At 44.0% G+C, this 25,065-nt stretch overlaps 1 protein-coding gene across 1 annotated transcript in view; it reads left to right on the forward strand.

Annotated features, from left to right (window-relative positions):
• Nucleotides 1-2,978: 2,978 nt before the first annotated feature.
• Nucleotides 2,979-25,065, forward strand: part of LOC126484859 (uncharacterized oxidoreductase YjmC-like) — a 219,710-nt gene continuing 197,623 nt past the window's right edge. Inside the window, exon 1 of the mRNA XM_050108455.1 lies at nt 2,979-3,183. Coding sequence (XP_049964412.1) covers nt 2,979-3,183 — 205 coding nt within the window. The remainder of the gene's footprint in view (nt 3,184-25,065) is intronic.

Below are 25,065 nucleotides of genomic sequence, written 5' to 3' on the forward strand. Positions count from 1 at the left end.
TTTTCGTCCATGAATTTCACGGAATCATCGTTGATATGCCAATGACTTTGATGATGCCAATAGGTGCTAGATCGCCGTATAGTAGCAGTTTATGGAAATCAAATATATGTAGAACATTGAACAGCAGAATGTTTGGAAGCAGTTGATGTTAAAAAATCACTCTGATACGAATTCCAGTCGTGTAAAATCGCGCCCTAGTTTATGTTTGAACGAAAAAGCTATCTTAGCACTATTTATACAAAGGGCGTTGTACATCGTGGTGTTCTTCTTCCAAATATGTGTAACAGTTTCTATATATGCTCTGTAGCATTAATTAACTGAACCATTTTTCTTTTTAAACATTAGCACTCGACCTCCTATAGTCTTCGCTTTGTTTACCCCTTCTTCGAAATCGATAGTTAAATCTTATCATCCTATATATAAACTATTCTTACCTGTCATGCTTCCTGCAACCAAACAAGACAACAAATTCCACTACTTATCCTCCTAAGACACACAGCCCTTCAGGTGCCATCTCCCTGCTCCTCGAGTTTATCCAGATATTAAATCCTCTGCGCGTAGCACTCATATGATAGAAAAAGATGCATGTGCAAAATGTTATACATAATTTCACATTTACGTAGGTGGTATTAATGAGAGAAAAGAAAAGAAAAAACTACAGAAGAAAATACTGTAATAATTGCTGAGTTTTGATTAACAAATGTTAACGATCCCATTCAGGGCAAGGTATTAACCAGAAAGCAAAGTGATAACTGAGTAGCACTTTGAATTCTATGAGATCAAAAGAAATCCAAGAATAATAAAAAACTGCATATCAAAGCAAAATATGCACTCTGAAAATCACAAAAAAACACATACGAAAATTAGTAATTTTATAAGTATTTCAAAGTGCTTTCATTGACACTCTATGTGCTTTGAAAGCAGTCATCGAGACAGTCTGGTAGGTAACTGATTACGTCACTATGCTTCATTCTTAGAGCGCTCTCTAATTTTAGCCTGTTATTTGAGTCAGTTAGATTTGAAAAGTAGCAGGAAAGAACGAAATTTTCACTCTGCAGCGGAGTGTGCTCTGATATGAAACTTTCTGGCAGATTAAAACTTTGTGCTGGCCAGAGACTCGAAATCGGGACCTTTGCCTTTCGCGGGCAAAATGGGGTACAGGCAGAGTTATAACTGTGAGGAGGGCTCGTTTGTCGTGCTTGGGTAGCTCAGTTAGTAGAGCACTTGCCCACGGAAGGCTAAGATCCCGAGTTCGAGTCTGGGTTCGGCACACAGTTTTAATCTGCCAGGAACTTGTAGCAGGAATGTTATTTCATATTATCTCTTTAAAAACCATTAAGCAACACTACATCTGCATCCATACTCTGCAAACCGCTGGCCTCGCGGAACGTGCCTAACATTGTACCAGGGTAGAATGACTGAATAAATACTTCCGTGTACACTGTAATCAGTATAGTCTTTGCTGTTCCTTAGGAGCAATAGGTAGAGAGCTGAAGAACATTAAATTATTCAGTTAATACTGGTTCTTAAAAGTAACTGGACTTTCACAGGATAATTGTCCTGTAAGTTTGACAAACCTGGCACCACTTGTTCTGCCCATCTTTGTACACGTTCAATTTCTCCTGATAGTGCTATTTGGTATGGATTTTACACTATAGAGCAATATTCTAAGGGGACGCTAACGATCTTGCCGCAGTGGTAACACCGATTCCCGTCAGATCTCCGAAGTTAAGCGCTGTCGGGCTGGGCTAGCACTTGGATGGGTGACCATCTGGTCTGCCGAGCGCAAGCGGGGTGCACTGAGCCCTTGTGAGGCAAACTGAGGAGCTACTTGATTGAGAAGTAGCGGCTCCGGTCTCGGAAACTGACATACGGCTGGGAGAGCGGTGTGCTGACCACATGCCCCTCCATATCCGCATCCAGTGACGCCTGTGGACTGAGGATGACACGGCAGCCGGTCGGTACCTTTGGGCCTTCATGGCCTGTTCGGAAGGAGTTTAGCTTCTTAGTTTTTTATTCTAAGGGGAGCCGCACAAATGATTTTTAAGCGGTCTCCTTCGTAGACTGACTGCATTTTCTCAGTATACTTCCAATGAACGGAAATTCACCATCTGCTTTACATGTAACCAAACCTACGTGAGCGTTCTGTTTCTTATCCCTGTAAATTGTTAAACCCAAGTATTTGTATGAGCTGTCTGATTCCAGAGGTGACTCATTAATGTTTCAATCATAGTATGCCACTTCTCTTAGTTTTGTGTGAATACAGTTCTGTATGTGCATACACAAAAATGTTCAAATGTGTGTGAAATCTTATGGGACTTAATTGCTAAGGTCATCAGCCCCTAAGCTTACACAAAAGTTAACCTAAATTATCCTAAGGACAAACACACACATCCATGCCCGAGGGAGGACTCGAACCTCCGCTGGGACCAGCCGCACAGTCCATGACTGCAGCGCCCTAGACTGCTCGGCTAATCCTGCGGGGCTATGTGCATACATTTTAAGAAGTTGCCAATCTCTGCACCACTTCTAAATCTGACAGATTATTTGTGCTGATTTTTTCACATAGAACTCCATTACAGATAACTGTTCTATCTACTGTCTGAAGATGCTGTTCATATTATTTGCCAGCTCATTAGTATGCAACATGAACAGCAGGGATCCCAACACACTTTCCAGGGCATACCTGAAGAAATGCCTATGGAAAGTATTGAAACAGTAATGCATATTTGAGAAACGAATTCATGAAGTTGTAACAATAGAGATACTGTAGAAATTATTCAGATTGTAAAACTGCAAATAGATCCCATGATATGTAGAACATCATGCAATTGAACGGCTACTGAACCTTTAGTGGCTACAAGTTGTTATACAGTTATTCAATACACCACTCCCTTGTTGTGCTGAGAGCAGGCGATGACGCAGAGGTTGGTGATATTGTGCCTACAGGGTTGGCAGGCCCGCAGGTAGCGATGGCTATGGTGACGCGACGCTGGCTGTCATCAGTAGCCTCTGCGAAGTCGTCGGGGAAAGGTCTCGTCGTGCCGGTGGCGGAAGTACACCGGTTCATCGTGGACTGTTTGAAGGCTGTGGGTACCTGCACAGACAAGGCCTGCGTCCAGGCAGACGTGCTTGTCGCCGCCGACTATAGGGGACACTTCAGCCATGGCATGAACAGGCTTGGTCAGTATCCCCTCACTATACCTTACTACACTCTCAGCATCCTGATCAACTCCGTGACTATCTTACACTTTATTCCCATTCTGGGCTGCACTTACATATACACTACTGGCCATTAAAATTGCACACTGGACTCGCATTCGGGAGGGCGACGGTTCAATCCCGTCTCCGGCCATCCTGATTTAGGTTTTCCGTGATTTCCCTAAATCGTTTCAGGCGAATGCCGAGATGGTTCCTTTGAAAGGGCACGGCCGATTTCCTTCCCAATCCTTCCCTAACCCGAGCTTGCGCTCCGTCTCTAATGACCTCGTTGTCGACGGGACGTTAAACACTAACCACCACCACCATTAAAATTGCTACACCAAGAAGAAATGCAGATGATAAACGAGTATTCATTGGACAAATATATTATACTAGAACGGACATGTGATTAAATTTTCACCAATCTGGGTGCATAGATCCTGAGAAATCAGTACCGTGAACAACCACCTCTGGCCTTGATAAACCTGGGCATTGAGTCAAACAGAGCTTGGATGGCGTGTACAGGTACAGCTGCCCATGCAGCTTCAACACGATACCACAGTTCATCAAGAGTAGTCACTGGCGTATTGTGACGAGCCAGTTGCTCGGCCACCATTGACCAGACGTTTTCAATTGGTGAGAGATCTGGAGAATGTGCTGGTCAGGGCAGCAGTCGAACATTTTCTCTATCCAGAAAGGCCCGTACGGGACCTGTAACATGCGGTTGTGCATTATCCTGCTGAAATGTAGGGTTTTGCAGGGATCGAATGAACGATAGAGCCCCGGGTCATAACACATCTGAAATGTAATGTCCACTGTTCAAAGTGCTGTCAGTGCGAACAAGAGGTGACCGAGAAGTGTAACCAATGGCACCCCATACCACCACACCGGGTGATACGCCAGTATGGCGATGACGAATACACGCTTCCAATAAGCATTCACTGCGATGTCGTCAAACACGGATGCAACCATCTTGATGCTGTAAACAGAACCTGGATTCATCCGGAAAAAAATGATATTTTGCCATTCGTGGAACCAGGTACGTCATTGAGTACACCATCACAGGCGCTCCTGTCTGTGATGCAGCGTCAAGGGTAACCGCAGCCATGGTCTCCTAGCTGATAGTCCATGCTGCTGCAAACGTCGTCGAACTGTTCGTGCAGATGGTTGTTGTCTTGCAAACTTCCCCATCTGTTGACTCTGGGATCGAGACGTGGCTGCACGATCCGTTATAGCCATGCGGATAAGATGCCCATCATCTCGACTGCTAGTGATACGAGGCCGTTGGGATCCAGCACGGCGTTCCGTATTACCCTCCTGAACCCACCGATTCCTTATTCTGCTAACAGTCATTGGCTCTCGACCAACACGAGCCGCAATGTCGCGATACGATAAACCGCAATCGCGATAGGCTACAATCCGACCTTTATCAAAGTCGGGAACATGATGGTACCTACTTCTGCTCCTTACACGAGGCATCACAACAACGTTTCACCAGGCACCGCCGGTCAACTGCTGTTTGTGTATGAGAAATCGGTTGGAAACTTTCCTCATGTCAGCACGTTGTAGGTGTTGCCACCGGCGCCAACCTTGTGTGAATGCTCTGAAAAGCTAATCAATTGCATATCACAGCATCTTCTTCCTGTCAGGTAAATTTCGCGTCTGTAGCACGTCATCTTCGTGGTGACGCAATTTTAATGGCCAGTAGTGTATACATAATGATACAAGGGCCGCACTGAACGTCACAAGCAACTCTTTTTGTCAATGTTCATTTCGATTTTTTCCCGAGAAATCAGGTGATCATCTTCAGACATTTCTGTCACTTTTGTAAGCTTTCACCTGCTAAGTGCAAACTGCTGGAGGCGAAACGATTTATGCAGCTTATAAGAAAATGATATGGCCAAACTTCCATAAAACTTCCCTCACATGTAGAGGAAGAAAATATGTCCCATGGATATGGGTATGGAAAAGCTTTATCAATGGTAGCAGAACGTACTTGTGATTTCACATGGGTAAGAATAAAAATTGCACGCTGGTGGTAGAATAGTCATTAGTATATGTACTCTATTTGTGTTATTCGTGTTTTAAAATTTCTTGTGGAAACAGTGCTGTTGTAGGCCATTTTGGTGCTCAGTTTCCACAACTCTGCAACACATTAACCCTGGGAAAGACACAGGAAAAGAACGGGGTCTGGTGAAGCAGGGGATACAACCCGTCGGCTTTGACCAATGACGTCATACATTACTCATAGATAGTAATGTCTTCACTTCGAGCCATAGATAATAAAACAGTTCTGTGTTCAGGATAAGCGCTATAACTGTACATTAAAATAATTGAATGTGATTTTAAAAGAGATCGCTACATATTGCTGAAAATATTCTTCGTGTGCATTTCTCGTGTGTGTTTCTTTACTCATTCGGCACTTAATAACATTCTTTATGATACTGAGGTAATCTAGACTATTAGTTTCTTATTTTAGAACAACTTTTAGTGTCTCAATTTCGTTTGTAGGTATGGATTTATCTGTTCTGATGAACGTTGATGATTTACGATAGGCTATGGGCGAAGACATGTTGGCCACGATTTGTTTTTTCCAAGTGTGTGGTCTCATTGCTGAGTATGTTCGATGTCGTGAGTGCGCCGAAGATATGCGCCTCACAAGTGTATATCGTCGCCGTATGTGATTATTGTTGATGTCTTTCTAGGCGAGCTTCTGTTCTTTTAGGAGGTTCCCGTCTGGTAAGTTCACTTTTCCATTTTCTTCTTTTGCTGCATTTGACTATTTTGACGTATTTCATTGTTGTATTACACCAAAACATATGTTTTCGTGTAGTCCAGTACGTAACAGAAATTTCGCAGCTGTCATTCTTCTTTCGTTTCCCAGCATTAGTATCAGTACGATTTTTTCGGATCTGTACTAGCAATATTGAAGGCGAAACGGCCGACATAACTGAAATTTGTATCCGATCCTTCAGTTGACCTTTACACTGACACTACGTATTCGGAAAGAACGACACATGCAACATTGATGAGATTTACCAACATATGTCAACCGGAGAGCAGGATACAAATGTTGTGTATAGCTCAAGTACAGAATGGGATACTATTAGCATCGAAGGCGAAAAAAAACTGTACCCCATAGTGAAGTACGGGATACAAATTGTATATGTGTCGTCCTATTGCCTCTTCGCGTAGTTCAACTGAGATACAATTTGCAAATGTAACGTACGTCCATTTCCACGTTTGCGTTAGCAGTATACAAATATGGAGGTCAACGGAAGTATGGGATACAAATATTATGTACGTAGCTCGTTCTGCCATCGGTAGTACTAATATCTACGTAAGAACAGACTGTTAGTGAAAGTGGAGGCGAAATAAACATGTAAAATTTGTATCTCGTGCTTCATTTAGGATTTAGTGAAGCAGGGGATATATAGTTCAACTGAACAACAGGACACTAATGCCAGTGAAAACGAAGAAATCGACGTGTTCCAAACTTGTATCCCGAACTGCACTTAAGCAATACAGTTCGAATGAGGTTCGAGATACAACTCACATATATGTGACGTGATGTATTCTATGTTACCAATATTTTTCATCCATTTTTTCCCTTTCAGTTTCCAGAGAAATAATACGATGCAAACACGCGATATCCTTAACGTAAAAATACTACTGGCCTATATACAGGGTGTTACAAAAAGGTACGGCCAAACTTTCAGGAAACATTCCTCACACACAAAGAAAGAAAATATGTTATGTGGACATATGTCCGGAAATGCTTACTTTCCATGTTAGAGCTCATTTTATTGCTTCTCTTCAAATCACATTAATCATGGAATGGAAACACACAGCAACAGAACGTACCAGCGTGACTTCAAACACTTTGTTACAGGAAATGTTCAAAATGTCCTCCGTTAGCGAGGATACATGCATCCACCCTCCGTCGCATGGAATCCCTGATGCGCCGATGCAGCCCTGGAGAATGGGGTATTGTATCACAGCCGTCCACAATACGAGCACGAGGAGTCTCTACATTTGGTACCGGGGTTGCGTAGACAAGAGCTTTCAAATACCCCCATAAATGAAAGTCAAGAGGGTTGAGGTCAGGAGAGCGTGGAGGCCATGGAATTGGTCCGCCTCTACCAATCCATCGGTCACCTAACCTGTTGATGAGAAGCGTACGAACACTTCGACTGAAATGTGCAGGAGCTCCATCGTGCATGAACCACATGTTGTGTCGTACTTGTAAAGGCACATGTTCTAGCAGCACAGGTAGAGTATCCCGTATGGAATCATGATAACGTGCTCCATTGTGCGTTGGTGGAAGAACATGGGGCCCAAGCAAGACATCACCAACAATACCTGCCCAAACGTTCACAGAAAATCTGTGTTGATGACGTGATTGCACAACTGCGTGCGGATTCTCGTCAGCCCACATATGTTGATTGTGAAAATTTACAATTTGATCAAGTTGGAATGAAGCCTGATCCGTAAAAAGAACGAAACTAAAATGAGCTCTAACATGGAAATTAAGCGTTTCCGGACACGTCCGCATAACATCTTTTCTTTATTTGTGTGTGAGGAATGTTTCCTGAAAATTTGGCCGTACCTTTTTGTAACACCCTGTATATGTCAACTATACTTTTCGTCTCTCGTATTCCTCTGTTTCTGAACACTCTTGTCAGCTCTTTCATCTGTGGAATAAATGCTCTCTGGCCAATTCTGACGTCATTGGTCAAAGCCGACGGGTTGTATCCCCTGTTTCACTAGACCCAAAGAACGTATTAGTGCAGTATGAAACACGTTCCTAAATGAAATGTTCAAAATGCCCTCCGTTAGCAAGGATAAATGTTTCGACCCGTTGTCACATTCTATCCCTGATGCAGTGATGTAACCCTGGATACTAGCGTATTGTTTCACAGCCTTCCACAATACGGGCACAAAGACCTTGTACGTATTATACTGGTGTTCTGTACACAAGAGCCATGAAATGCCTCCACAAATAAAATTCTAGTGGGTTTAGGTCCAGAGAGTGTGAAGGTCAAGGAATTGGTGCACCTCTACCACTCCACCTATCACGGAACCTATTACTTAGGACCCTATGAAAATTGACAATGAAACGTGGAGGAGCTCCATCACGTGTGAAGTACACATGTAGTCAGACTCACATGCTGTAGAACAGATAGACTGTTATCTAAGAAAGCAAGGCAAGTTTGTCCATTGAGCCTGGGTGGAAGAACACGAGGCTTCAACAGGAAGCCACCAACAATGCCGGCCCAAACGTTGACAGAGAATCTTTGTTGATGGTGTGATACGAACAAATGCGCGAGGATTCTCGACAGAACACAGGTACGGCTTGTGAAAATTTACGATATGACCACTTTGAAATGGGGCCTCACCCGTGAACAACAAATTTGCTCCAAAATTAGAGTTGACAGGTTGAATTAATATTTGCAAAGGTGCAGTCGTGTAGGACAATCAGCTACTCATAGTGCCTGTATGCACTGACCGTGGTACGGATACGGTAGGTCTTCATGTTGCACTCTTAAACAGTCACGTAGCAAACATTATCTGATACAGCTGTAGATAATTCTCTTACGCTGACATTAGGATTTTTATCAGCGGCGTGAAGAATTTTCTCCTGCATGTTTCTCGTCGTAGGACTCCGCCAGTTGCGAGGCTTAAATGTCCCATGCTCCCAAAGACGATTGTTTCAAACACCCTATCGGGGCACCATCGTTCTGGAAATTTCTCTCGATACAAGCGTATTCCATTCCAATTTTACATATGTGATGCCGCCGTCAACGTTCGCTGAACCGTCGTTCAGAAGACCTTGTTCGTAGCCCTTGGTTGATCTGGGTGGTCACTTGTTCAACAACTGCACCACCTGTTCGCCTGTACACTTCTCCACAGCTGTCTTTCACCTGTCATCAATGGCACACTTGCCTTGACGCCAATTTTCGATAACGCCAATTGGCCGTGAATGGTATGCAGTACTTTAACCACGGCTGCAGTTTACAAGCTTAACCGTTTCAGTAATCCTTTCGCCCTTGATCCAAAAGCCAGCGATCATGCCCTTTCGGGCGTAAAATGAATCGCGCTGTTTTCAGATTACTACAACGACTGCAATATTTTCCGCATCTTCCTGACATGCTTTATATTCCTCCTCTGCTGGTGCTGCCACCTGCCCTCTGTCAATGCCCTCTGTAGACGTCGAACATAGGCGGTGGTCACATTAATGTGTGTATTTGCTGACCGGTTTCGAACGGACATGTTCGTCAGACGGCTGTTAACGTTTAACGTATAACTACACTCATGCTCATAAATAAGGATAATTGCAGAATGTGGGGCCACACAACGTGGCACTACACAAAACTGGCGCTAATAGCATAGGCACATAGGGATCATACATGAGACAGATCTATAAGTCCACGGTATTGGTGATAAGTTGAGAAAACCGTCCCGAAACACATGAGCTACAAAATGCCACTGTTTCCTGCGCATGTACCCCGATATCAATATGAGATATGATCACCATGCACACGTACAAAGGCCGCACAACGGGTTGGCATACTCTGGATCAGGTGGTCGAGCAGCTGCTGGGGTATAGCCTCCCATTCTTGCACCATTGCCTGTCGGAGCTCCTGAAGTGTCGTAGGGGTTTGAAGACATGCAGCGATACGTCGACCGAGAGCATCCCAGACGTGCTCCATGGGGTTTAGGTCTGGAGAACAGGCAGGCCACTCCATTCGCCTGATATCTTTGTTTCAAGGTACTCCTCCAGGATGGCAGCTCCGTGCGGTCGTGTGTTATCATCCATCAGCAGGAAGGTGGGACCCACTGCACCCCTGAAAAGGCGGACATACTGGTGGAAAATGACGTCCTGATACACCTGACCTGTTACAGTGCCTCTGTCAAAGACATGCAGGGGTGTACGTGCACCAATCATAATCCCACCCTACACCATCAAACCACGACCTCCATACAGGTCCCTTTCAAGGACATTATGGGGTTGGTATCTGGTTCCTGTCTCACGCCAGATGAAAACCCGGCGAGAATCACTGTTCAGACTATATCTTTACTCGTCCGTGAACATAACCTGGGACCACTGTTCCAATGACCATGTACTGTGTTCTTGACACCAGGCTTTACGGGCTCTCCTGTGACCAGGGGTCAGTGGAATGCACCTTGCAGGTCTCCGGGCGAATAAACCATGTCTGTTCAGTCGGCTGTAGATTGTGTGTCTGGAGACAACTGTTCCAGTGGCTGCGAGCAAGGCTACCTGCAGTACTCTGTGGCCATCTGCGGGCACTGATGGTGAGATATCGGTCTTCTTGTGGTGTTGTACACTGTGGACGTCGCGTACTGTAGCGCCTGGACACGTTTCCTGTCTGCTGGAATCGTTGCCATAATCTTGAGATCACACTTTGTGGCACAGGGAGGGCCGGTGGTACGACTTGCTGTGTTTGACCAGCCTCCAGTCGCCCTAGTATTCTACCCCTCATAACGTCATCAATATGTGTTCTTTGAGCCATTTTCAACACACAGTCACCATTAGCACGTCTGAAACCGGCTGCACACTTACTCGCTGCACCCACTCTTACATGCACCAACACACCTCTGCGTATGTGGACTGCTGCCAGCGCCACAGTGCGACGACCGCAGGTCAAATGCACCGTATGGTCATACCGCGAGCCGATTTAAAACCGCAAATCACCCACCAGAGCGTTGTTTCACCATGTATCAGCATTATCCTTAATTTATGAGCATGAATGTAGAATGTGTCGCTTACCACCAACATTACTGACAACTCACAGCAAATGGAATAAAACTTCACTAGATAACTCAAGACGTACACGTGTAATACTCACTATGGCATTCCCAGCAGAGTGCACAGAACACTACTGAACACTCATTGGCTGTTGGAGAATATGTTACGTACGTGCGCAGAACAAGCATAACTCGACCGCCATAGTTCCAGACTCCAACTGTAGCAACCGCAGAAAGTATACAGCTCGGAACCTTGTGCAGTGGCTTGAGGAGTAAGGTGATAGATGTAGAATTGTGTTGAATTCTCTGACTATCTGCTGCTCATAAATTTCCATTTACGCGTCCCGTAATGCAGCAACAAAGAGAACGGGAAATGCCCCATGCAATTAGACCTGATTTAAAGTGTACGTCACTATTGCTCGCCTAGATAGCAAGCTACTATGGTGTCGATTGCTAAAAGGAAATCACCGATTCTTGCGTTGTTATATTAAGGGTTTTTACGCTAGGCTCATCTGTATGCAAGTGAAGAAGGCAGTATTTGTTCAACCAGTCGCGTTTATCCTCGCTTTATTAAAGCATCATCAGCGGCCTGAAACACGTATACAAGGTATTCTAGGAGGTATGGTCATTATTCAGGCATATGACAAGAACGCTCATTTGAAGCAAAAATAGCTTCATGTGAATTTATGTCCTGTTCCGAAAGGTTTCTCAGATAAAACTCGTTTAATGTACATTTGTTTTTGGGATAGTGGCACGCTCTATGTATTTTACCCACCCATCCTCTTTGGAGTATTATTCCGGGCCAACCTGTCTTGTTACTTTCAACTTCTTTTGCGCAAGATGTATCTTTGCCATTAATGTAGCCTGTTGAATACGCAGTTGTTCGTCGTGTGTTGTGAGTGAAGTATTGCAAAGAATTGAGAGTGTGTCAGAGAGAAAAATCGGTTAACTGTGTTTGTACTCGCACTTGCTAAAATGTCACACGATTTCATTAACAGATAGTAGCCTATGCAGATCTGATGCATATTTATGGCTTCTGCGATGATAACGGTCCCTCCACGTCGGCGCTTTCCGATACTTCGAATTCAAGATCATAAAGTGTTTACCAGAGTTTTCAGCACATTGCGTGAAACACGTTTCCGTTCAGGTTCCCTTTTTTCTTCCGAACGTGTAGTGCAACTTGTGCAGGAACAGCAACACATTGTTGAAATGGCGTAGCCTAGTCCTACAATAAGCAGCACACGGCGACTTTCTGCACGCATCGGTGTCCACGAACACGTGTGTGGCTAACATTACATGCGGTAAATTTGTACACATTTCACGCGTAGTATGTCCACAAGCTTTACAATGGCGGCAATGGCACTGAATTTTCTCATTGGTTAAATGACAATTATCCGTTGCTTCCATTAAGATTAACACTGATGAATCCTCTTTTAAACGGAATGGAATCAAAAATACCCGTAATAATCATCGATGGGCACAGAAAATTCCACGCGCTACAGTGGAAATCAATTTCCGTGTTCGTTTTTCGATTAGTCTTTCGTGCGACATTATCGGTAACATGTAGATTGTTCCAGTTGTTTTAGGAGATCGAGTGATGAGACGGGGTTAAATGTTTTAGGAAAATTTCTTTGTTGAAAACCTTGAGGACGTTCTTTGGCCACGTGTACCTCCTGCGCGACGGAGTTCCTCCGTATTCTACCAGAAGTGTGAGGGAACATCTCAACCGCACTTACCCTAATCACTGAAATGGTCGTGGTAGTACAATTAATTAGCCACCAAGATCTTCAGAACTTGCGCCATTAGATTTTTGTTTATGGGGTTGGATGAAGTCTCAGACGTACGAACGAAAACGTGAATACACGAGATTAACTACTCTGTCTCATCATGGATGCTGCTGCCCTCATTAGGGAACGTGCAGATGCATTCGGACAAGCAATACATTATGTTCTCCTAACAGTGTACAAATGCACTGAAGCTGATAAATGGAGATTCGAACATTTATTATGCACTCTACAACAGCTATAATGTGACGTGTATGACGTATGAATGTATTAAAGTAAATATTTTTCAATCGTTGCTTTGTAAAACATATGTTGCAATGTTTACTAACTGTTGTACATGTGTAAACCGGACAATTTATTGAATAACACATATAATACAAGGTATGCCCACAAAGGAAGTTCCGTTTGGTTATATAAAACAAACGTGTACAGATACAGAAAAAATATTTATTGTACAAAAATCTGCAACTGTTAAAATACTTTTCTACATAGCTCCCGAAATTTTGTAGGCACTTGTCATTGCTTGGAACAAGTTTTTGTATGCATTCTTCATAGAAGGTTACTGCCTGTGTATTCAACCATGTGGTAACATTTTTTCAGCTCGTCATCATCGTTCAAGTGTTGACCACCAAGGACAGATTTTAGGTGTAAGAAGAAGTGAAAATCGCAAAGAGCGAGGTCCGGGCTGGCTGTATGGAGGATGATCAAACGTAAGAGTTGTTTGCTCACATTCGCCGTGTGAGGTCGGGCATTATCGAGGAAAAAAACATCTTTGGACAGTAATCCTCGGCGCTTGTTATGTATTGCGCGGCGCAATTTCTTAATGGTCTCGCAGTAACCATGTGCATTGATTGTTTGGTCTCGTAGTAAGAAAACAGTCAGCAAAATGCCTTTTCTGTCCCAAAAAAATCGGAGCACATGACTTTTCGAGGTGTCAATATTTGCTTAGGCTTTAACCTTTGTTGGGGATGAAGTGTGCCTCCATTCCACTGATTGCCGTTTTGTTTCAGGGGTGACGTATTATACCCAGGTTTCATCCCCCTTGACTATCCGAGAAAGAAAACCATCGCCTTCTTCATTGTAGCGTGCCAAAAACTGAAGTGCACTGCCCATCCGTTGTTTTTTGTGTTGTTCAGTAAAAATTTTGTGTACCCAACTTGAGCAAAGCTTTTAGTAACAATTTCATGAATTAGTGATTATGAGATTATAGGAACTTCCATAGCAAGGGCAGTAAGTGTAAACTTATGGTTGTGCTTCTCTTCAGTTGTGTGAACTAGTTCATCAGTAACCACAGACGGGCGTACACTTCGTTCTTCATTGTGCACTTGATCACGACGTTCATTGAACAGTCTGATCCATCTTCTAACCATTGAATCACTCATAGCATTTTGTCCGTAAACCTTGCAGATTTGCCGATGAATTTCGTTTGGTTTAACTTTTTTGCATTTAGAAAACGAATCACAGATCTGATTTCACAGGCGGCGGCATTTTCAATTACGGCTGACATTATAAAGAAGCACTACAAAGCACACGTCGGCAGCAACGACCTGAAAATGGCGTACATGTCTTCTCCTTGAGTCAGAGTAACTGCCACGCATGCTCGGATAGAAATAGAAACGGAACTTACTTTGTGGACGATCCTCGTAAATAATAATGTCCATTAAATGTGTTCTACCTTGGAAACCATTCGGAACAGGACACACGTCCATCTGAAGTTTTTTGGTTTAAATTATCGTTCCTGTCACATCCTTGAATATTTACCATTCCTCCTGGGACACACTTTGTAGTTTCATTTGGATGCCTCAATTTCAACTTACGAGTACTCTGTTATTGTACATGTAAGTCAAGACAGCTATGAGCAATGCAACTTTTGCAGAAAGTATCTTTTATTACTTACAGTCTGACGGATGTTGTTCTACATTTGCTCTTGCTATATTGCTGATGAAGCCGTTGTTCCACGTATACTATTAAAAATAATTTTTAGCACAGGATACAGACTGCACACAAACACACACACACACACACACACACACACACACACACACACACACACACACACACACATCCTTCCACCATGTTAACTTGCTTAATGGTATGTACTGTGGAATGTACAGGGGGTGAACAAAAACAAGACAATATAAAAACACAACATATTTCCATGCTTAAAACTAAGTTGGCATAAAAAAAACTTCCACTCGGCTTGGGATGGATAAATAGAGGAAATAAGGGGCCTGCTGGTTTTCAAGGGGATCTTGTACCATTCTTCCTGCAAAGTACACTGTTGTTGTTGTTGTGGTCTTCAGTCCTGAGACTGGTTTGATGCAGCTCTCCATGCTACTCTGTCCTGTGCAAGCTTCTTCATCTCCCAGTACCTACTGCAACCTACATCCTTCTGAATCTGATTAGTGTATTCATCTCTTGGTGTCCCTCTACGATTTTTACCCTCCACACTGCCCTCCAATGCTAAATTTGTGATCCCCTGATGCCTCAGCACATGTCCTACCAACCAGTCCCTTCTTCTTGTCAAGTTGTGCCACAAACTCCTCTTCTCCCCAATTCTATTCAATACCTCATCATTAGTTATGTTATCTACCCATCCAATCTTCAGCATTCTTCTGTAGCACCACATTTCGAAAGCTTCTATTCTCTTCTTGTCCAAACTATTTATCGTCCATGTTTCACTTCCATACATGGCTACACTCCATACAAATACTTTCAGAAACGACTTCCTGACACTTAAATCTATACTCGATGTTAACAAATTTCTCTTCTTCAGAAACGATTTTCTTGCCATTGCCAGTCTACATTTTATATCCTCTCTACTTCGACCATCATCAGTTATTTTGCTCCCCAAATAGCAAAACTCATTTACTACTTTAAGTGTCTCATTTCCTAATCTAATTCCCTCAGCATCACGCGACTTAATTCGACTACATTCCATTATCCTCGTTTCGCTTTTGTTGATGTTCATCTTATATCCTCCTTTCAAGACACTGTCCATTCCGTTCAACTGCTCTTCCAAGTCCTTTGCTGTCTCTGACAGAATTACAATGTCATCGGCAAACCTCAAAGTTTTTATTTCTTCTCCATGGATTTTAATACCTACACCAAATTTTTCTTTTGTATCTTTTACTGCTTGCTCAATATACAGATTGAATAACATCGGGGAGAGGCTACAACCCTGTCTCACTCCCTTCCCAACCACTGCTTCCCTTTCGTGCCCCTCTACTCTTATAACTGCCATCTGCTTTGTGTACAAATTGTAGATAGCCTTTCGCTCCCTGTATTTTACCCCTGCCACCTTCAGAATTTGAAAGAGGGTATTCCACTCAACATTGTCAAAAGCCTTCTCTAAGTCTACAAATGCTAGAAACGTAGGTTTGGCTTTCCTTAATCGAGCTTCTAAGATAAGTCGTAAGGTCAATATTGCCTCGCGTGTTCCAACATTTCTACGGAATCCAAACTGATCTTCCCCGAGGTCGGCTTTACCAGTTTTTCCATTCGTCTGTAAAGAATACGCGTTAGTATTTTGCAGCTGTGACTTATTAAACTGATAGTTCGATAATTTTCACATCTGTCAACACCTGCTTTCTTTGGGATTGGAGTTATTATATTCTTCTTGAAGTCTGAGGGTATTTCGCCTGTCTCATACATCTTGCTCACCAGATGGTAGAGTTTTGTCAGGACTGGCTCTCCCAAGGCCGTCAGTAGTTCTAATGGAATGTCGTCTACTCCCGGGGCCTTGTTTCGACTCAGGTCCTTCAGTGCTCTGTCAAACTATTCACGCAGTAATATATCTCACATTTCCTCTTCATCTACCTCCTCTTCCATTTCTATAATATTGTCCTGAAGTACATCGCCCTTGTATCGACCCTCTATATACTCCTTCCACCTTTCTGCTTTCCCTTCTTTGCTTAGAACTGGGTTACCATCTGAGCTCTTGATATTCATACAAGTGGCTCTCTTTTCTCCAAAGGTCTCTTTAATTTTCCTGTAGGCAGTATCTATCTTGCCCCTAGTGAGATAAACCTCTACATCCTTACATTTGTCCTCAAGCCATCCCTGCTTCGCCATTTTGCACTTCCTGTCGATCTCATTTTTGAGACGTTTGTATTCCTCTATGCCTCTTTCATTTACTGCATTTTTATATTTTCTCCTTTCATCAATTAAATTCAATATTTCTTCTGTTACCCAAGAATTTCTACTAACCCTCGTCTTTCTACCTACTTGATCCTCTGCTGCTTTCACTACTTCATCCCTCAAAGCTACCCATTCTTCTTCTACTGTATTTCTTTCCCCCATTCCTGTCAATTGTTCCCTTATGCTCTCTCTGAAACTCTGTACAACCTCTGGTTTAGTCAGTTTATCCAGGTCTCATCTCCTTAAATTCCCACCTTTCTGCAGTTTCTTCAGTTTTAATCTACAGTTCATAACCAGTAGATTGTGGTCAGAGTCCACATCTGCCCCTGCAGAGTCTTACAATTTAAAACATGGTTCCTGAGTCTCTGTCTTACCATTATATAATCTATCTGATACCTTTTAGTATCTCCAGGATTCTTCCATGTATACAACCCTCTTTTATGATTCTTGAACCAAGTGTTAGCTATGATTAAGTTATGCTCTGTCCAAAATTCTACCAGACGGCTTCCTCTTTCATTTCTTAACCCGATCCATATTCACCTACTATGTTTCCTTCTCTCCTTTTTCCTACTCTCGAATTCATATTTTCGTCTCCCTTCACTACCTGAGTAATTTCTTTTAGCTCATCATACATTTCATCAATTTCTTCATCATCTGCAGAGCTAGTTGACATATAAAATTGTACTACTGTAGTAGGCATGGGCTTCGTGTCTATCTTGGCCACAATAATGCGTTCACTATGCTGTTTGTAGTAGCTATTTTTTTATTCATTATTAAACCTACTCCTGCATTACCTCAATTTGATTTTGTATTTATAACCCTGTATTCACCTGACCAGAAATCTTGTTCCTCCTGCCACCGAACTTCACTACTTCCCACTATATCTAACTTTAACCTATCCATTTCAAAAGTGGTTCAAATGGCTCTGAGCACTATGGGACTTAACTAATGTGGTCATCAGCGCCCTAGAACTTAGAACTACTTAAACCTAACTAACCTAAGGACATCACACACATCCATGCCCCAGGCAGGATTCGAACCTGCGACCGTAGCAGTCACGCGGTTCCAGACTGTAGCGCCTATAACCGCGCGGCCACTCCGGCCAGCCCTATCCATTTCTCTTTTTAAAATTTCTAACCTACCTGCCCGATTAAGGGATCTGACATTCCACGCTCCGATCCGTAGAACGCCAGTTTTCTTTCTCCTGATAACTACGTCCTCCTGAATAGTCCCCGACCGGAGATCCGAATGGGGGACTACTTTACCTCCGGAATATTTTACCCAAGAGGACGCCATCATCATTTAACCATACAGTAAAGCTGCATGCCCTCGGGAAAAGTTACGGCTGTAGTTTCCCCTTGCTTTCAGCCGTTCACAGTGCAGGCACAGCAAGACCGTTTCGGTTAGTGTTACAAGGCCAGATCAGTCAATCATCCAGACTGGTGCCCCTGCAACTACTGAAAAGGCTGCTGCCCCTCTTCAGGAACCACACGTTTGTCTGGCCTCTCAACAGATACCCCTCCGTTGTGGTTGCACCTACATACAGTACGGCCATCTGTATCGCTGAGGCACGCAAGCCTCCCCACCAACGGCAAGGTCCATGGTTCATGGGGGGGGGGGGGGGGGGGGGGGGGAGCAAAGTACACTACTGGCAATTAAAATTGCTACACCACGAAGATGACGTGCTACAGACGCGAAATTTAACCGACCGGAAGATGCTGTGATACGCAAATGATTAGCTTTTCAGAGCATTCACACAAGGTTGGCGACGGTGGCGACACCTACAACATGCTGACATGAGGAAAGTTTCCAACCGATTTCTCATACACAAACAGCAGTTGACCGGCGTTGCCTGGTGAAACGTTGTTGTGATGCCTCGTGTAAGGAGCAGAAATGCGTACCATCATGTTTCCAACTTTGATAAAGGTCGTATTGTAACCTATCGCGATTGCGGTTTATCGTATCGTGACATTGCTGCACGCGTTTGTCGAGATCCAATGACTGTTCGCAGAATATGGAATCGGTGGGTTCAGAAGGTAACACGGAACGCCATGCTGGATCCCAACGGCCTCGTATCACTAGCAGTCGAGATGACAGGCATCTTATCCACATGACTGCAACGGATCGTGCAGCCACGTCTCGATCCCTTAGTCAACAGATGGGGACGTTTGCAAGACAACAACCATGTGCACGAACAGTTCGACGACGTTTGCAGCAGTCGAATTTACGTCGAAAGAGTGAAACATGGCGGGGATGATGATATGGACAGCCATACTGTGGTATTCCATGGGCCTCATGGTTACTCTGCAATGCCACATTACTTCCAAGGATTATGTGGCCATTTTGGCTGATCAGGTTCATCCCATTGTGCATTGTTTGTTCCCCAAGGGCAAGGCAGTGTCCCCCGACGATCACAGTCAACAGATCTTAATATTTTGAGCTTTTGTGATCGGATTTGGAGACAAGGATAAGTAATCGCTATCCACCTCCATTATCGTTATCTGAACTTGTAACTACACTACTGGCCATTAAAATGGCTACACCAAAAACAAATGCAGATGATAAACTGACATTTGATTATATTTTCACGCAATTTGGGTGCATAGATCCTGAGAAATCAGTACCCAGAACAACCACCTCTGGCCGTAATAACGGCCTTGATACACCTGGGCATAGAATCAAACAGAGCTTGGATGGCGTGTACAGGTACAGCTGCCCATGCAGCTACAACACGATATCACAGTTCATCAAGAGTAGTGACTGGTGTATTGTGACGAGCTAATTGCTGGGCCACCATTGACCAGACGTTTTCAGTTGGTGAAAGATCTAGGAGGGAATGTGCTGGCCAGGGCAGCAGTCGAACATTTTCTGTATCCAGAAAAGCCCATACAGGACTTGCAACATGCGGTCGTGTATTATCCTGCTGAAATGTAGGGTTTCGCAGGGATCGAATGAAGGGTAGAGACACGGGTCGTAACACATCTGAAATGTTACGTCCACTGTTCAAAGTGCCGTCAATGCAAACAAGAGGTGACCGAGACGTGTAACCAATGGCACCCCATACCATCAAGCCGGGTGATACGCCAGTACGGCGATTACGAATACACGCTTCTAATGTGCGTTCACAGCGATATCGCCAAACACGGATGCGACCATCATGACGCTGTAAACAGAACTTGGATTCATCCGAAAAAATGACGTTTTGCCATTCGTGCACCCAGGTTCGACGTTGAGTACACCATCACAGGCGCTCCTTTCTACGATGCAGCGTCAAGGGTAACGGCAGCCATGGTCTCCGAGCTGATAGTCCATGCTGCTGCAAACTGCTTCGAACTGTTCGTGCAGATGGTTGTTGTCTTGCAAACTTCCCCATCTGTTGACTCAGGAATCGAGACGTGGCTGCACGATCCGTTACAGCCGTGCGGATAAGATGCCTGTCATCGCGACTGCTAGTGATACGAGCCCGTTGGGATCCAGCACAGCGTTCCATATTACCCTCCTGAACCCACCGATTCCATATTCTGCTAACAGTCATTGGATCTCGACCAACGAGAGCAGCAATGTCGCGATACGACAAACCGCAATCGCGATAGGCTACAATCCGACCTTTATCAAAGTTGGAAACGTGATGGTACGCATTTCTCCTCCTTACACGAGGCATCACAACAACCTTTAACCAGTCAACGCCGTTCAACTGCTGTTTGTGTATGAGAAATCGGTTGGAAACTTTCCTCATGTCAGCATGTTGTAGGTGTCGCCACCTTCGCCAACCTTGTGTGAATGCTCTGAAAAGCTAATCATTTGCATATCACAGCATCTTCTTCCTGTCGCTTAAATTTCGCGTCTGTAGCACGTCATCTTCGTGGTGTAGCAATTTTAATGGCCAGTAGTGTAATTCTTTCTAAAACATGATCTTGAAACACCAAACACTTCGTTTACCTTGGTAACGGAAGCAACCCACCAGATGAGCCCCAACATTATGCTCATGTTCGAATTCGCTTAGCTCCGACATAATAGACTCACAACTACACTGAACACTGTTCTGATTACGACTGGCGCCTGCAATGTGTTGAGGACACTGCACAGGTGCCGTTCGTGGCCAAATACGAGAGCGGAACTTGTACACTTGTCTGGCATCTGCTTTTACGTTCAAGCATGCATTTCTCGCGGTGTTTCCACATTTTTGTCCTACCCTTCCATTTTATGATGTCTATGGCCAAAGATTATGTGTGTGTGTGTGTGTGTGTGTGTGTGTGTGTGTGAGAGAGAGAGAGAGAGAGAGAGAGAGAGAGAGAGAGAGAGAGAGCTCTCTTTGAGTAGGTTTGGCAGTGAGTGTTTGTCATATATCAGTCACTTCCATTCTGCTATGGCCTTTTGATGTATAGTTTTCTTGTATTAATTACTTATTCTGATTATTTTCATGTCTTGCTTATGCTGGTTCAGAGTTCCTATTACTGTTATAGAAGTTGTAGAGGGGACTCAGAACAGCAATATTTGGTACTCAGGGCAACAATATTTGTACATTTGTTAGTAAACCCATGTCCGGAAATACGCCGTTTGGAGGATACACGACTTTTAGCGATGGAGGGAATAGATATTGACAGAGGTCGATGTCTCGCGTCACGTGATGTCTTATGCGATGTCAAGTCACGTGTCGTCAGAGAACAACCTAATGAACTGAAGCAGATGTCTATCAGTCGCCACTAACTGTGTATTACAGAATGGCAGAGAACATGTTTCCCGAGTACACCGACATATTACTCACCTACGGTGAAAGTGGGTGGAATAGTCGATTAGCACAACGTCTGTATCATAAACGGCTTCTGGCTCGTGCCCGTCCATCACATGCTTTTTTTACAAGATACTAACAACAGCTTCGGGAAACTGTGGTCGTTGCCGGACGTGCCACACTGTTGTCATGGAAGAGGAAATCCTTCAACTGTTCAATCAGAACTGTATATCGAGTACCTGCAACATCACAGTGTCCTTGGATGTATTCCAGAGCTGCATCTGGCGAGTTCTCCGTGAAAAGCCACTTGATCCCTGTCACCTCCAGAGGGTGCAGGCAATGGGTCCACCTGAATCTGCACCACATCCATATCACTGCACATAGTTCCTACACCATTGTGTCAATAGTCCAGGCTTTCCCCAAATCATTCTTTTCAGAAATGAGCTCATCCGTCGTAACAGCCACATTTAGAATGAGAAAAACGTTCATGCCACACATCCGCATGAATTCAATATCATTTCAGTGTTAATGTATGGGCTGGTATTATGCATGGTCGTCTGGTTGATCCGTGTATTCTACCATCCCATCTAACCAGTCCTTCCTGCAAAACATACTGGTGCAGCATTTGGAGGATGTGCCATTACATACACATTGGACTATGTGGTTCTACCATGATGGCGTGCCGGCCTACTTTTCACTTTCACCGAACATTCGGGGACAGATGTACAGGTCATGATGGACTGATTGTTGGCCACAAAGACTGCATGACTTAACAAATGGCTCGGAGCACTATGGGACTTAACATCTGTGGTCATCAGTCCCCTAGAACTTAGAACTACTTAAACCTAACTAACCTAAGGGCATCACACACATACATGCCTGAGGCAGGATTCGAACCTGCGACCGTAGCAGTCCCGCGGTTCCGGACTGAGCGCCTGAACCGCTAGACCACCGCGGCCGGCTGACTTAACACCTTTGGACTTTTTCCTTTGAGGCTACAAAAAGAGTACTGCTTATGAGACACTTGTAGAGTCACAGGACGATCTCCTTGCCCATGTAATGCCTGCAGTAGAGGTCATTCGGGACATTCTAGGACTTTTGGACAATGTGTGTGTTAACACTGTTCGCAGATACACTTTCTGCAACGAAACTCGCGGTCGCCACTCTGAGGATATGTTGTACGAGGTGTGATTGGAATGTTTTAATAATGGATCCGCTACTGCTTACTGGTTTGGCGGGCAGGTACACAGAGGGTGGGATGTGAGTCATTGGCTTGTCCTTGAGCGTCCTCTGACAGGAAACTGCATTTCCTGTATTCAGTTCGTCGTGGCTGCTGGTTGAGTGCGGGTCTGTTAGGACTTGTTGCCGGATTCTGTCTGTGTGAAAATGGACGTAAAAACGGAGCAACGAGTTTGTGTGAAATTTTGTTTTAAAATCGAGAAATCAGCTTCTGAGACTTATGAACTATTAAAAACAGCTTTTGGAGAAAATTGTATGAGTCAGTCAAATGTTTTTGTCTGGTCCAACAGATTTAAAAATGGCCGCGAATTGTTTGAAGATGAACCACGGTCCGGCTGTCCTTCCACCTCAAAAACGAATGCAAATGTTCTGAAAGTTCGCGACTTAGTGCGCTCTGATCGTGGACTTACAATTAGGGAGATGGCTGATGAACTTAATTTACGTTTCTATGCAGTTCAGGCAATTTTAACATGCGTCGAGTGTGCGCAAAATTCACTCCAAAAGTGTTGTCAAGTGACCAGAGTCAATACCGACTTGAAATGTGGCAAGAACTGATTAATCGGACTAAAAAGACCCATATTTGTTAAACAGGGTAATTACAGGTGACATATAGTGGGTATATGGATATGATCCTGAAACCAAAGTGCAGCCGCGCGGGATAAGCCGAGCGGTCCAGGGCGCTGCAGTCATGGACTGTGCGGTTAGTTGTTTGTCCTTAGGATAATTTAGGTTCAGTAATGTGTAAGCTTAGGGACAGATGACCTTAGCAGTTGAGTCCCATAAGATTTCACACACATTTGAACATTTTGAACCAAAGTGCAGTCCTCGCAGTGGAAGACTCCAGGTTCACCATGACCGAAAAAGGCACGGCAGACTCTGTGAAGACAATGCTGGTGATTTTGTTTCGATTCTACCAGTATTGTGCATAATGAATTTACCCCTGGAGGGCAGATAATTAACCAGGAATACTACAAATGTGTCCTTGAGCGTTTGCACAAAAAGGTGCAGAAGAAAAGGCCTGCATTGTGGAAAGACAGGAGTTGGGTGCTACACCATGACATGCTCCGGCTCATCGACCATTCTCCATCGTTGAATTTTTGATCAAATTCAGAATTCCTGTGCTTCCTCTGATTTGGCCCTTGCGGAATTCTACCTGTTTCCTAAACTGAAATTTTCGCTGAAACGGGCGATTTCACTCGATTGAAGACATCCAGGCAAATATGGAGAGCGGTGGTGGTGGTGGTGATGGTGGTTAGTGTTTAACGTCCCGTCGACAACGAGGTCATTAGAGACGGAGCGCAAGCTCGGGTTAGGGAAGGATGGGGAAGGAAATCGGCCGTGCCCTTTCAAAGGAACCATCTCGGCATTCGCCTGAAACGATTTAGGGAAATCACGGAAAACCTAAATCAGGATGGCCGGAGACGGAATTGAACCGTCGTCCTCCCGAATGCGAGTCCAGTGTGCTAACCACTGCGCCACCTCGCTCGGTATGGAGAGCGTCCTTAACATACTTCAGGAAAAAAATTCCAGGAATGTTTCCAAAAATGGAAACACCATTGGAATCGGTGTGTACAGTCAGAAGGGGACTATTTTGAAGGAGATGAATCACAGTAGCATGTAAGTACCACCATTGTACAATTACAAGCCCATTCTTAAAACATTCCAATCACACCTCGTAGATCACGGAGGTACGAGTTGGTTGATACATGTGCAGTGTATCTTTTGACATTCATTTCAAATCGGTTATCTTCCAAACGGCGCATTTCCGGACGTGGTTTATTTACCACAAAATACTGCTGTGCTGAGTCCCCTCTGCAACACCTGTAACTTTGTAATAGGAATTCTGAATCACCCAATGTGATGATGGTTATTTTGCTTTAAGAGTTCTGCAAATGTGGAATGATTAGTGTAATACTTTTAAGAGGCCGTGCTGAAAACTAATGCCTCCGAATTTTTGATGTGAAGTAAAATAAGCCGTATTAACATTCTGCATTTTTAGTCATCATTTCTAGATATTTGCAGCCCTCTGCCAGTAGAGGGCAGCAAATTAGTAGGGTAGAACATGCTGGTGTGTAATGTAACTATGTCATTGTTTGAGGAACACCTTGTTATAATCGAGTTTAGAATTCAAAAAGTTCGTCCATACATGGGGTACGCTCTCCTTCAGCGTGACAATATAGACCGCAGACGAGCACTGCGTTA

The sequence above is a fragment of the Schistocerca serialis genome, chromosome 6 (genome assembly GCF_023864345.2).
Source record: "Schistocerca serialis cubense isolate TAMUIC-IGC-003099 chromosome 6, iqSchSeri2.2, whole genome shotgun sequence".
In the NCBI taxonomy this organism is placed as follows: domain Eukaryota; kingdom Metazoa; phylum Arthropoda; class Insecta; order Orthoptera; family Acrididae; genus Schistocerca; species Schistocerca serialis.